This window comes from Macaca nemestrina, chromosome 13, assembly GCF_043159975.1.
Source record: "Macaca nemestrina isolate mMacNem1 chromosome 13, mMacNem.hap1, whole genome shotgun sequence".
Lineage (NCBI taxonomy): Eukaryota > Metazoa > Chordata > Mammalia > Primates > Cercopithecidae > Macaca > Macaca nemestrina.
The window spans coordinates 116,590,073-116,604,688 of record NC_092137.1 but is presented as its reverse complement, the minus strand read 5'-3'; the positions used below and the strand labels follow the sequence as shown (position 1 = coordinate 116,604,688).

Sequence of the window (14,616 nt, the reverse complement as noted above, 5' to 3'; positions counted from 1 at the left end):
AAATCTTTTCGCCTTTGACGTGAGACTCTGGGAGTGTGGTGAGGTTGGCTTAGCGTGCAGGGCATAGGGAGCATAGCAGTTGGAGAAGAAAGCAGGTTGGGCTAGAAGGGAAAAATTGTTCCTCTTTTACTAAAATAAAATACATAAATGAATCACCACAGTGGCAATAATTCATAAAATGGAGTACACATGGAAAAATGTGTGTGGGAAGACAGAGGAAAGGGATAATTTTTGATGTGATAACATTCATTTTACAACCAAAGTGTGTGTGGGGGGGGGTGGGGTGGGGGGGGTGGGGGGGGGCAGGGTGTTTAAGTTTTAAGGAGAGGGAGAGTTACAGGAATAGGTGATACTATTTAAAATGAGTATTAATCATTCAAAACAAAAACATGCTCATCTTACCACACACCGCTCAGGTTTCTTCTGAAGAAGCCTTGGCTATTAAAATACGTAAATCCTACCTGTGCCTTAAATCTGAGCCCCAAACGTTAGCATGGCAGTCTCTCAAAATTTGTAGCTGTTAGACCAGTTAAACCTGTATCACCTGACTCTAGACTCATAGGAGGCTGTTGACTTCTCTAAAGCTGTGCTCAACCAGTTGAGAGATTAATTTACCTACAGGGTGAAGTCGATGAAGCTTGTTTTTCTTAAAACCTTTGACCTGGCAATGATCCCAAGTGTCATTTGGTTTCTGCTTCCGGAAGGGAAGGGCTACAATGATACCATTCTACAGTGTTCATTGGTTTTCCTGTCAATCTACACGTCCTCAGAATGAGATTCCTTAGGCTTCTGTAGTGAAAGGGTATTGCATGTTTCACAGCCTGTGTGGGGACCCACTCCTGCTTTGGTTCATGTAGTTAATCCTTCCCTGGCTAACACTGCATTTTCCCTCCTCAGCCATGTTATGTCACTTACCCTGCTTAGCCAGGGACAGACTGCAGCTTCTCATTTGCTTTCAAGGCTGTGGACAGCCGCCACCTGTCTCAACACTTTTTATCATCAGATGCTATTCTGTAGTCCCGCCTTCCACACTATACTTGATTGCTTCTGAGTGCTTGTCTTTCGTAAAACTGGACCCATGTCCTCTCTCAAATGCAAAAACACTGGGGAAATATTTGTGTTCTGAAGCCTACTTTTAGATTTTTAAAAGGTGCTAATCATGTGGACAACATTATGCTAGACACGGAGAAAATTACAAAGTAAGAAAAAACAGAAATCTAGCCAGAGAAGAAGAGTGTGAAGAGAAAGTTGTTCAGGAAACAATCTCATATGATAGAGGGTCTTAAATCCATGACTGAAATATTTGAACTTTACCACTGGGAGTAGGTATATGGGAGATACTGGAGGCAACAGGTTGGAAGAACAAAGAAACACACTGATACAGCACTATTGTGCAGCAGATTGGGAAGAGGTAAAAGGTTACATAGGGAGGTTGTTAGGAAGGTGGTATAGTAATCCCCTTGGGAGTCAATTACATTTAAGACATTTTATAAAATAGGAGAAATTGTTTTTATTATGAAAGCAATAACGGTTTGAGAGAATGTGGAAATTTCTAAAACATATAAGGAAGAAAAATGTCACCCATAACCTCACAATCTAAAGATAATTATTGATATTTTATTACTTTTCTATGGACATAACTGAGACCATATACATGGAGTTTAATACTCTTTTTAAAACTTAGCATAAATATTTGCCTGCATTACTATTATATGAAATACAATCTATAAGTAGTCACTAAGTCTACCAAATGGATGGTCCATAATCTGATAGCATTGCTGCCTTTGTTGGATATCCAGATTATTTCTAGTTTTAGCTATCAGTAGTCAAAGTGCAATAGTTATCCTTTCTCTAATATCTTTACTTCCCTAATCATTTGCTTAGCATATATTCAGAGGGCAAGTTCCTTTTCAGGTTCTTGATGTTCCATAGAGACATTTGCTCCTCTTACACAAGCAGTGTGTGGCACTGAGAATACTCATTATTAAATAATTGTGAATTTGATAGACAAAAAAGGTTATCTTTTGCGATAAGCACTACTTTGCCAGTTAACTATTAACATGGTTGAACGTTTCACTTAACAATTACAGTTTGAGGTGGGCGGATCACTTGAAGCCAGGAGTTTGAGACCAGCCTGGCCAACATGGTGAAACTCCATGTCTACCAAAAACACACAAAAAGCAAAAAACAAAAATTAACTGGGCATGGTGGCACATGTCTGTAATCCCAGCCACGTGGGAGGCTGAGGCAGCCGAGGCTATTGGCTTCATCTGTGTTATTTTGGAATTTACAAACTGTTTCCTCCTTTGCGATTCTGTACTAGCTGTTTCCTACTTTGGGGAGAGCCCTTCTCCCAGACCTCCACGTGCTGGACTCCTTGCCTTGACACGGGCCTCTGCTGCACCATAGACCCTTCTGAAGGGAGGACTTCCCCAACACCATCTCCATCACTTCATCATAATTGCTTTCAGGGTTCTCACCAACCTGAAATCATCCTTCAAAAGTTTCTATTTATTTGACACTAGAATGACTGTAAACTCTAAGAGGGTCTGTCTTCTGTACAGCTGTATTTCCAGCACTTAGAATGTCACCTGGAACATAGTGGGAACTGTATAAATATTTGATGAGGGACTGAGCGAACTAATGAACGGAGCTCAAGGGAGAGATTAAGCCCAGTACTGCAGGAAACCAAGTGCTTTAAGGACCTCTCTCTAGTCTCCCTGGCTGCTTCTTCCATTTCTGGAAGTTCATTTTATCCCAACAATAGCAGTCTACTACAGAAATGCTGCTATATATTCCCAAGCCTCACGGAGCGGAAATATGAGAACTTAAGGGCCTGAAAAGTATAAAGATCTTGGTGGAGCCCGAAACCCCCACCCCAACCTAATACTGAGTTTTGCAAAGTTTAATTGTTGCTTGTGAATATATTTCTGTTTCATTCTCATTGGGAAACCTTATCTGTGGGTTATGGCCAATGGGAAATCATCAGACATTTAGACATCAGACATCAGGCATCATGTAAAATACACATTTGTATATGAAATCTTTAATCCAAATTGTTGCCCTGCTACCCTTCTGAGTAGCCGTCATATCCTAGTCTGAGGGCCAAATAGATTGAAGGTAAAATTCAACCAAGCAGAATTCTGTAATACCTTCTTCACACACAGATTTGTTGCTTTTTGTCTGCTCTCAGAATGAAATAATGAATCTCTAGAGGAAGTTGATTTACTTCATTAAAAAAAACCAACTGAAAATATATTTCCTATGGCCACTGACTAATGCTAGAAAACATTAAGAATATTCCCCATTGCAAAAATATCTGCAAGTGGGAGAGAATTAGACAAGCAGGGGGATGGTGATAAGCATCTATTACATATTATACACCCTGTTATGGAGGCTTTACCACTGCCATCTCTGAAAAATGGGCTTTACCTCCCTATCTAAACATATATAAAATAAAATCACAGGATAGCTTTTACATCAGAGCAGCACAACTGGCAAAATTTAAAAGTCTGACATTACCAAATATTGGTAAGAACATGAAGCAATGAAATTATTTTCCTCTAAAGGATATAGTTATGGCAAAAAATTGGGGCTTTTCTAATACAATTGAGGATGTACCTACCCAATGATTCTGTAATTCCATTCACTAAACGACCCCTGAAATACTCGCAGAGAAGGACATTACCAGGAATCTTAGGAGCAGCAATGTTTATAAGAGCAAAACATACATTTGGTAAAACTTAAATGTTCGAAGGAGATGAATACATTTAAGGTTTTTTTTTCCAGGTAATTGAGAATCTGCAGTAAATGTTATGGTTTCCTGTTATTTTTAATTGCTAAGTTTACAATGCCTGGAATCAGTTCTGCCTTCAAAGCCAAGTGTTCATTTTCCATGTATCAGGAAACCCATTTGGCACAGAGACCATCCCAGGAAGTTAAGTTTCAGATTCACAGAATCAGTAGCAAAGTGCAATGTCAGAAGTGTCCAGTGAGAGGGACTGTAGGGGACTGGGATGACCTGTCTTAACTTCATACATTCTACGGCAACTATACCCATTAGACTTGGCATATAGTCCTCAGGCTAAGAAAGAAGATAGGACACAAATGCATCTATTCATAAAGTGAAAATGAAAAAAGATAGCATAAAAAAGATTTAGAAATAACTTTATAACTTTAGAAACACTGCTTATAGCAATAGTTCTGAATGCAAATCATATGACTTTTATAAAAATAGTAACACCTTTGTTTTGTTTTGGATGAGGACATAAACCCTGAAGAATATACATATATAGAGGAACCTCATTTACTGCTGATGGTAGGGGAAATAAATAATAATCTCTATTTATAGCTTAAGAAAGAGGTCCTCAAAGAGTAGGAGCCATATGGGTCCCTGACAGATCCTTCAAAAAGATCTGTGAAATCAAAACTATGTTCATCATGATATTAAGACCTATTCCTTTTTTATTCTCATTCTCTCATTAGTGTATGGTAGACCTTTTCAGAAACTATATGACATATTCTATCATGAGACTGATTGCAGAAGCAAATATGAGAATCCAGTCATCTTCTAGTAAGCCAGACATCAAAGAGATCTGCATCTATGTAGAACAATGTCATTTTTCTCAATAAGCCTGTTTTAGAAAGTAGTTACTTTTCATAAATTGTATGATATTTGTGTTAACACGTAATGGGTTTATTGTTACTTAAATAAGAAAGTAAAAGTTTAAAAATTCTCACTTTAATTTCTAACATAGTAATATTGACAGGCATAACCTACATAGACAAAAGCACGTTGGAATCCTCAATACTTTTTAAGAGTGTAGAAATCTGCAAACCACTGACCTTCAGCCCATCACAGGAAGTTTTGCTATTAGCACAATTATTGCATCTTTGCTCCTTTGGTTGCTTTTGTCTCACTGTCTCTGATCTTTTAAAGACCATCTGGAAGAGCTTGGCCAGTCATCTATTGAATGGAGATTACATTTTGAATCTTTTCCTACATCTCAGTGCCCTGTGGGACGACTCTGGGGTGTCTCCAGATGGCTAGGGCAACAGGTCCCTGTTGACATCACCTTATGGGGAAGTTTTAGACAGGAACAGTCTTCAGGCTCTGAAGTACTTGAAGAGCACCATGGGATGCCTGCCTTACAGAAGTTAATGAGCATGATTCAGGCAGATTCATAATTCTCCGTAGAAGCCATTTGGGATGCCTTCCACTTCGGGGTCACTCCACATAGACCAATGCAGAGCATGCAGTAACTGCTCAAATGGGATTTGGAAAGGAACGAACAGTTCATTTAGACGTTCAACTTGTAATAGACTTAAGCAGACACTCCTGGTGATGAAGGCCTTAGATGCCAGAAAATCAGGCTCAGAGGCTTTCAAGCCACTTCCTAGAGTGATGTCACATTCCTTTCTACGCTCCACTGGGGAAGGCAGGTCTGTCCCGCCCACGGTGGCGGGGAAATACCTAGGCATGGAAGTGGCATGACAGGGCTTAGGTCCCTGTCATATTTTCCAGTCTCCACGAGGTCCTGCACGCTTCAATCCTGCAGGCAGGTAGACACCGGGCCGGCAGTCTGGCTGAGCCAGGCATGGGTGGGGCCCCGACAGTAGGAGAGGTGTGCAGGAAAAGACGTGGCAACAATGTGTGCCACCGCAGGCCAGGGATCAGGTCCCCCAGGCGGGCCTCCGACCGCCTAGGTGACCATGGGGGAGACGACTCCCTCTCTGGGTCGAGGTGTGGAGCTCGCGGCTACTCTCAGCTCCAGCGGCTCCCTGCCTTCCTTTCTGCTTTCCCGCCGGCCCCTGCCAGGTAGGCCTGCTCTGGTTGCTCCCAAGTAAGCCGGTGTTTGGGGTTTCCGTTTAGACCGCGGATCCCGAGGACAAGGGCGCGCAGGAGAGGAGGCTCCGTGCGACGCGGGCAGGGATGGGGTCCCACATCCGGGACTCAGGCCGCGGGCTGCGCTGGGGGGCGCCCTGGCCCTCGCGGGAGCTCTGGACGCGAGCCTGCTTCGCTGTCAGGGGGCGGAAGCGGCTCCCACGCGGGCCGCAGCGCCGCCGCCGCCCACTCTTCGCCCATCCTCCTCCGCGGCGGGGCGAGGTCCCTGCCTTGGATCCTAAAGGTCGGGCGCGCAGACGAAGGAGACAGGGGACGGGCAGTCTTTGGGGGAAACGTGGGGCCAAAGTCAGAGGGCTCCCCAGGAAGAAGGGAAGGTCAGCGGCCTGGGCGGTTGTCTTTGAGATTCCGAGGTCGTCCACGCTGGCGCCTCGGGCCCGCCCCACAGCGCCCTCTCTTCCCACCCTCTTCTCCCTTCCTTGCAGCCCGGTTTGGGGATGTGGTCCTTGCTGCTCTGCGGGTTGTCCATCGCCCTTCCACTGTCTGTCACAGCAGGTACGTCCGTCCCGTGTGTCCTCAGTTCCCAGAGGCCGCCCTAGTCCACAGGCTCCTGGCCCCTCACTGGGAGCCCCAGGGGATCGAGCCAGCTGGAGCGCGGCTGCTTATGCTCCCAAGACCGCGAAGAGGAAACAGAGCCAGCTCCGCGTGCTGGGATGCTCAGCCCCATGCTGGGATGCTCAGCCCTGAATGTCACCTTTGAGCTTGGAGGTGACTTCGGGGAGGGGAAGGAGTTAGGCAAATTGCAAGTGAAGACTTGAGTAAAAATGCTCAAATGGAGTTACTACTGCCTATTTTATATGATAAAGGGTTATTTTATGACAAGATGAAAGCAAGGACGCCATCAATAGAACAAATTTCTTCTAAGAAATTTGGTAGAAATGAGCTTTAAGAATGAACCAACTTTTTTTTTTTTAACGTTTTGGGATGAAATAGCTTTTACTCAAGGCAGAGTAACTGGGTGGCAGAGCAGAAACAGAAAAGACAAGAAGGGCTTCTTTACTCTGTAGATGAATGAGTGCAGAGTAAAGAACTCTGTGGATGAAAAGAACTAGGGGTCGTAGAATAGAAAGGAAAGAGGGAAATCACTCGCAATGGGGAAGAGGTTTGTGAGGAGGGAACGGAGTAAATTATGTCTTATGGATACATTTGAAGAACTTGGAATATACTTTATAATGAGCATTCTATTTTTAGGAAACTTTCAGACTCAGGAAACTCCCAAATAAAATTTCAAATTGACTGGAAAATTGAAGAGGCATTTAAAAAAACTAACAGTAAATAGAACTAAAGTTTTCTTTCACAGATAATTGTTTTGTTTTTCTTTCCCTAGATGGATGCAACGACATTTTTATGAAAAATGAGATGCTTTCAGCAAGCCAGCCTTTTGCTTTTAATTGTACATTCCCTCCCATAACATCTGGGGAAGTCAGTGTAACATGGTATAAAAATTCTAGCAAAATCCCAGTGTCCAAAATCATACAGTCTAGAATTCACCAGGACGAGACTTGGATTTTGTTTCTCCCTATGGAATGGGGGGACTCAGGAGTCTACCAATGTGTTATAAAGTAAGTTCCTCATTTAAAATAGAACTAACTCATGTGTGTGTATGTATAAATTCTTTAAGGAAAATTCTTAATGAACATAGAGAACTCATTGAGAAGAATTACTTTGTTGTATGTTTTTATAATTGTTACAAGACAGTTTCCAGTGAACACATTTTTAAACAGAACAGATTTGTAAATCATTTTTGGAATCTGATATGCATCTTTCCCCATGGAAATGGCACCTCAGACCAGACCCACTCACAAAGTGTGTCTGTCCCAATATTATTGCTGCCATCTTTCTTTCTTGTTTTCTTTTTCTTTTCTTTTTTTTTTAGTTTCTGAGACGAAGTCTCACTCCGTCACCAGGCTGGAATGCAGTGGCGCAATCTCGGCTCATTGCAACCTCCGCCTCCTGGGTTCAAGCGATTCTTTTGCCTCAGCCTCCCAAGTAGCTGGGACTATGGTGTGTGCCACCACACCTGGCTAAATTTTTGTATTTTTAGTAGAGACGGGGTTTCACCGTGTTAGCTAGGATGATCTCGATCTACTGAACTCCTGATCCACCTGTCTTGGGCCTCCCAAAGTTTTGGGATTACAGGCCTAAGCCACCTAGCCTGGCCACTGCCGTCTTTCTTGAAATGCCAAAAGCTTTTGTGGGAAATGGCACATCCAGATAGGAATAAGCCTCCTATGAGCCCTTTTCACAAGGAATTTGCTTAAGGCAGGGAGTAAGCATCGAGCATGTTCCAGACCTCACTGGAGAACCCGTGCTAAGAAACGTGAATGAGTAACACAGGCCTGGTGGTGACTGCCCCTCAAAGGTAGCTGTCTATTAGGATCAAGCCCATCCTCTCACTTTTCAAGGGAATCTGGAAATTGGAATTTGTGTGTGCGACTTTTTATAATTTGTAAAGCTTTGTTGGGCCTGAATAAAACACATCTGTAGACCAAATTTAGTTTGAGGGTCACAATTTTGTGACTCTCCCACACTGGCTTGCATGACCTTAACAAATTACTTAATCTCTCTGAGCCTTGGTTTTTTCTGTAAAATGGAATTAATACTGGCCCGATAGGGTTCAGGTGCAAATTAACTGAGACCAGGTGTGAAGTAGGTACTCCATTCTCTCTCTCTTGTTTTGATTCCGTGATATTTGCCGGCCCCTTTCTGTGTCCCAGCATGGCCCATGTCCCACTCTGATTTCTGCCAGATTCCTCATTTCTATCCACCAGACAGACAAAATGCACAAAATCGAGTGGTTCACATGTGGAAGTGGTCGTTAGCTCTGCCTGGCTCCTTTCCACAGATTTAGTCGCTAATAAACCACTCAGAGCATGTGGAGGTCTGCTTTCTTATTTTAGCCTAGGCTGTGAATTATTAACTAGACTTGAAGATCATACATCACATAAATGAATCTGGATGTCGAAGCTAGATTTAAACTATTTAAATCTGGGAGCTGTGAAATGAGGAAAAATAATCTTTAATATAAATTAGACAAGGATATCTGCCCTGAAAGAAAATGAACGTGAATTCTCCAAGACTTTTACTACTAACATCCAGATAGGATACGTATTTAGGAAACTGTATATTTTTACTTTTTGCTTTGAAATAATTTTAAATTTAAATAAAATTTTGCAGGAATAGTATCAATAACTTCCTTCTACCCTTTATCTAGATTATCTAGATTCCTCATTTTTAAGAATATATTTTTACATTTATCTTATAATTTTCTCTTTCACCATATATATGATATAAATTATAAACAGTATTTTTCTCCTAAGCCATTTTTAAACCATTTCAGTTGTATGCATCATATCCTCTTAGCTCTTAATATTTCCATGTATATTTCCTATCAACAGTGTATATTTCCTATTTCCTTTCAATGTGTATCTGTTTATTTCTTACATAATGACAGTATAGTTATCAAATTCAGGAAACGTAACCATCATATAATACCTTAATCTATAATCTATATTCTAATCTTATCAGTGGTCTCATTGAAGACCTTTTATAATTTTTTTCTTTCTTTTCCAGTACAGTTACCAATCTAGGATCATGCATCACATTTGGTTGCCATTAATATGTAACTTATTTTAATCTGGAACGGTTCCTCAGTCTTTGTTTTTCATGATACCGTCATTTTTAAGGACTATAGGCAATTATTTTGTATTATCTCCTTCATTGGTGTTTGTCAGGTGTTTCTTCATGATTAGGTTCAGCTGTTTTGGCTGGAATGCTAGGTGAGTGCTTTGTGTCCTCTTCAGAAAATTACTCAGAGGCACATGGCGTCCACTTGCCCCCAGTTGGTGATGTCCATTTTGATCACTCAGTTAAGGTGTTGTCCAGTTTCTCCCCTGTATGAATACCATTTGTCCTTTCGTGATGAATGATTTGGGGGGTGCTTACTGCTTTGTTAGAGGCAGAGGGTTTGCGTGGTGCTGTGAAAATGATTTGAAAACATTTGAAAATGAGCTGAATTATTTGATTTTGTGATTTTTTAGAAGAGTTTATGAGGTCTCAATCTGTCTTACAGGGGTAGAGACAGCTGTCATAGAATACATGTAAACCTAACTGTTTTTGAAAAACAATGGTGTGACACTTCCGTAAAAGGTTTACCGAATTTATCAGATGAGTACAAGCAAATATTACATCTTGGAAAAGATGATAGTCTCACATGTCATCTGCACTTCCCGAAGAGTTGTATTTTGGGTCCAATAAAGTGGTATAAGGTAAAAAAAAAAAAAATTTCTTATTGATATTTTTCCTCCTTTTCTTTAAAACCCACTGTTTTTTATAGGTTAAGTTGTATTTTTAAAGGCAGAATTGGTAAAGAAATTTGTGTTCCTAAGATAGATTAGTTAGCTAGCAGTCATTGATAATGTTACCTTCCTAATTACTGTTTTAAAAAATATTTTGGTTATTGTATCTTTGTAATATTTTATTATTTGGATCCATCACCTTCCTCCAGTCATTCTTGTTTTTCAGGCTGTTCTTTATTTTCTAACATTAATTATGTTTGTTTAAATACATACTACGTGCGCATGGTTCAATAATCACAAATCGTAAGAGTTCACTCTCTGGAAAACCTCTTTCCTGTTACCATTCCATATTTGCTCTGGGGTCATCACACCTTCCTTGACATGTGGCTACCATGATTAGTGCCCTGTGATTATTCTTGTATAATGCTATACTAGCAAATAAAAATATATAGTCTAACTCTTCCTAGCCCTTCTTTTTCAAGCTCATCTTTCTGCACTTCATGTTTTCATCTTCGAAATTTCTCTTTTCTTGATGATCCTGGCATATGTTGACATAGAAAGTAGCCCTTAGCATGGAGGAGCACAGGCTAGTTATTTGAGATTGGAATTAGTTTTTCCTGCTTGTTAACTCTTGCCAGCACACCCCTCCGGGTCATGAGTTTTCTTTATGGGAAGGTTTTCATCTATTGATTCAATTTCTTTAATGGTGAAAGGATTACACACATTTCTTACTTTCTCTTGTGTGAGTTTGGTAAGATTTTGTGTCTTAGGAAGTTTCTCGTTTCATTAAAGGTCTCGTATATTCTGGAAAATTGTTTATCAGCTCTTCTCTTTTAATGTCTGCAGACATTAAAACCTTCAAAGTAAGGTTCACCTTTAGTCATTATTCATTCTCTCTTTCTTACACACACATGCGCGCACACACACGCATGCTTACTTGATTAGTTTCATCAGAGACTTGTCAGTTCTAGTACTCTTTTCAAAAACTAACTTTCGGTTTTGTCGATCCTTTCTGTTACATATTTCATGTTCATTTAGTTTGTTTAGTTGCCCTCTTTCACAAGAAATGTGGAAATGAATGTCCTTATACCTGTCCTTTAAGCATATTTGCTAGTGCGTGCAGTTCTCTAAGATACATGATTGCTAGCCCTAGTATTGCTCATTTGTAGGGCATGCAGATGAACAAAGTATTCAACTTTGTTGATGTTGCAAAAATTGCTTTACAGAATTTTGTATCCGTTTATACTTTTGCCAGGAGTATTTTATTTTATTTTATGACAGAGTCTCACTCTGTTGCCCAGGCTGGAGTGCAGTGGTGTGATCATGGCTCACTGCAGCCTAACTCCTGGGCTCATGTGGAAGCCCAGGTAATTTTTAAAATTTTTTTGTGGTGACAGAATCTTGCTGTGATGCCCAGACTGGTCTCGAACTCCGGGCCTCAAGTGATCCTCCTGCCTTAGCCTCCCAAAGTGGTGAGATTATAGGCATGAACCACCATGCCTGGCTCACCATGAGTATTCTAGATTTCCTACAACCTTGTGTTGAACTTTGTGTTATAAGACGGATTTTTAAAATCAATCTGGTGAGTATAAAATGTACCTTTTTGCTATTTTATTTTGCTTTTCCTTAATTATTAGTGAGATTAACCACTTTTTTTCATATGTTTATTAGCCATTTCTGGATCCTCTTCTGAACTGCCCACTCATATCTTTTGGTATATTTCTTATTTTACTTTTCATGCCATTTTCTTGTGACTTATAGGAGATTTTATATATTTATATATCCTGGGTATGTTTGTTTGCAATGCATTAAAAAAAACCTTTCCATTGAAGTTTGACATATACATATAAAATGCAGAAATCATAAGTGAACAAGCTTGTTGGATTATCAGAAAGTGAACATACCTTTTAATTACCCTTTCCCATGAAGGTTAAGAAAACATTACTAGCACCTCTGAAGGCCCACCTCTTCCATCTTGCAAAACCTATGCCTCCCTAGTCCCCAAATAACCATTTCCCTGATTTATACTATCATAGATTAGATTTACCAATTTTTGAATTTTATTAATTTGAATAAAATCGTATGTAGTATTTATGTCTAGCTTCCTTGGCTCAATAGCGAACCAGTGAGAATCATCCATGCTATTGCATGTGGCTATATTTCATCCATTTTCATTGCTTATACTATTTCACTGTTATTATTGTTAGACTCTTGAGTCATTTCCAATTTCTGGGTCTTAGAAACAAAGCTGGTATGAACACTTTTCTCACTTATGAATGCAATTTTGTGGGACATATTACACGAGAGTGAAATAGTTGGGTCATAAGGGTATGTAGAAAATGCCAAACCATTTTCCAAATTGGTGCCAATTTACAGTTCCAGCAGCAGTGTATAAGAGTTATTTATGGCCCTATATCTGACAACACATGGTACTGTTAGCCTTTTTAATTTGCTGTTTGGATAAGTGAGTAATTGTGTCTCATTTCAGCCTTAATTAACACTTCCCTGATTATAACTGATAATGTTGATCTTCTTTAAATTTTCTTCTTGGCACTTGGATATGTGTATGTGTGTGTAATTTTTTTTTCTTTGAGTGCTTGCTTGTGAAATTTTTTTTTTTTGAGATAAGCTCTTGCTCTGTTGCCCAGGCTGGAGTGCAGTAGTGCAATCATAGCTCACTGTAACCTTGAACCCCTGAGCTCAAGTGACCCTTCCGCCTCAGCCTCCTGAGTGGCTGCGGGTTACCTTGTCCAGGAGGGATCTCTATTTTTTTTTTTCTGTAAAAAACCAAATAATAAATATTTTAGGCATTGTAGGCCAGATGATCTCTGTTTCAACCACTCAACTCTGTTTTGGAAGCACAAAAACAGTTGTAGACAATATAGAAAAGAAGGAGTGTGGTTGCGTTTCAACAACATTTTATTTACAAAAACAGGTGGTTAGCCACATTTGGCCAGTATGTGGTTTGCTAGCCTCTTGTCTATTTCTCATTGATTTGTAGTAGCTCTTTATAGTTCTGGATATGAGTAATTGTTACACTGTGCCCTTCTAAGCAATGGCTAGCTTTTCAACTCTGGCAATGAGGTCTCAGACTTCCTAGTGTTAATGCAGTCTAATGTACTGATTTCCCTTTGTGATTAGTACTTTCTGTGACTTAAGAATCTTTTTCCCACCCCAAGGTAAAAGGACCTTTTCCTATATTTTCTTCTTGAAGTTTCATTGTTTTTCTTTTTCCACTGATTTTTAAGTGTGTAGTGTTGGTAGGGTCAAATGTAATTATTTTCTGTGTGGACTTATGGTTTACCTGTTCTTTTCACGTTGCTTTGCATGCCACCTCTGACTTAAATCATATTGGTCTTTGTGTGTAGATCTGTTTCAGAGCCCTCTGTAGCATTCCCTTATTCTATTTCTTTCTTTTTCCCTCCCTCCCTCCCTCCCTCCCTCCCTTCCTTCCTTCCTTCCTTCCTTTCAGACAGAGTCTCACTATGTCTCCTAGGCTAGAGGGCAGTGGCGTAGTCTTGACTCACTGCAACCTCTGCCTCCTGGGTTCAAGCAATTCTCCTGCCTCAGCCTCCAGAGTAGTTGGGATTACAGGCACACGCCACCACGCCTGGCTAATTTTTGGTATTTTTACCAGAGACGGGGTTTCACCATGTTGGCCAGGCTGGTCTCGAACTCCTGACCTCAGATGATCCACTTGTCTCAGCCTCCCAAAGTACTGGGATTACAGGTGTGAGCCACCACACCGAGTCTTTATCCTTATTAATTATTATGGCATTAGATAAGTCTTGTAAGTTTTGTATAAGTCCTCTGCTTTTCCTTTATCTGAAATGTTGCCTTGGTTATTCTAACTTCTGTTTCTGCAGCACTTGGAGATGGCCTCAGAGCTGTGACTAGCAATCCTAAGTAAATATCAGAGTTGATCCTCTGGACCTTTTAAAAATCCAGATATTCAGCCTCACCCTCTACTAACTGAAGCAGGTCACCCATGGGTGGGGCTTAGATGCCTTTATTTTAAAAACAATCCCTGGGCTTGCAAAAGTAGGCAAAAGCTGGGGGCCAGCAGTGTAAGCGGGAGGGGCCACCTGATACTATACCACCTGCTCAGTTTTGGTGACCCAGGTGTGGCTGTTTTTGCCACTACCAGGTGCTCAGACCTGGACTCACTCTTTGGGCCTCAGTGTTGTCATCTGTAAAACCAGAGGGTTGGAATCAATTCTTCAAGTATTTGGAATCTGTGATCTTCTTGGTGCTGTGCCAAGGGATGTCATATGTCTTCAAAGAAGTTACAATTTATCAGAGGAAGCAGACAAGTAAACTATGAATTTTATTACAGCATGAGGTGAACATACAGAAAGCAAAATCAGAGCAGACCCTGGGAATGTCCGTGGCTATGCTTCCCGGAAAAGGTGACTT

General features: G+C 40.7%; 1 protein-coding gene across 7 annotated transcripts in view; it reads left to right on the top strand.

Moving 5' to 3' along the window:
- Positions 1–5,356: 5,356 nt before the first annotated feature.
- The window catches only part of LOC105490123 (interleukin 1 receptor like 2), a 57,279-nt gene continuing 48,019 nt past the window's right edge, over positions 5,357–14,616 (top strand). For 6 of the 7 annotated variants that reach the window (XR_011612091.1, XM_011755488.3, XM_011755492.2 and 3 more), the window contains exons 1-4: positions 5,357–5,562; positions 6,328–6,397; positions 7,230–7,464; positions 9,975–10,170. Coding sequence is in view for 6 of the 7 variants with exons in the window: in XM_011755488.3 (XP_011753790.2) it covers positions 5,491–5,562; positions 6,328–6,397; positions 7,230–7,464; positions 9,975–10,170 (573 nt within the window). In the remaining variant the exon portion in view is untranslated. Of the gene's footprint in view, positions 5,563–5,586; positions 5,819–6,327; positions 6,398–7,229; positions 7,465–9,974; positions 10,171–14,616 lie in introns of those variants that run through there. The other variant, XM_011755493.3, reaches the window with a different exon arrangement.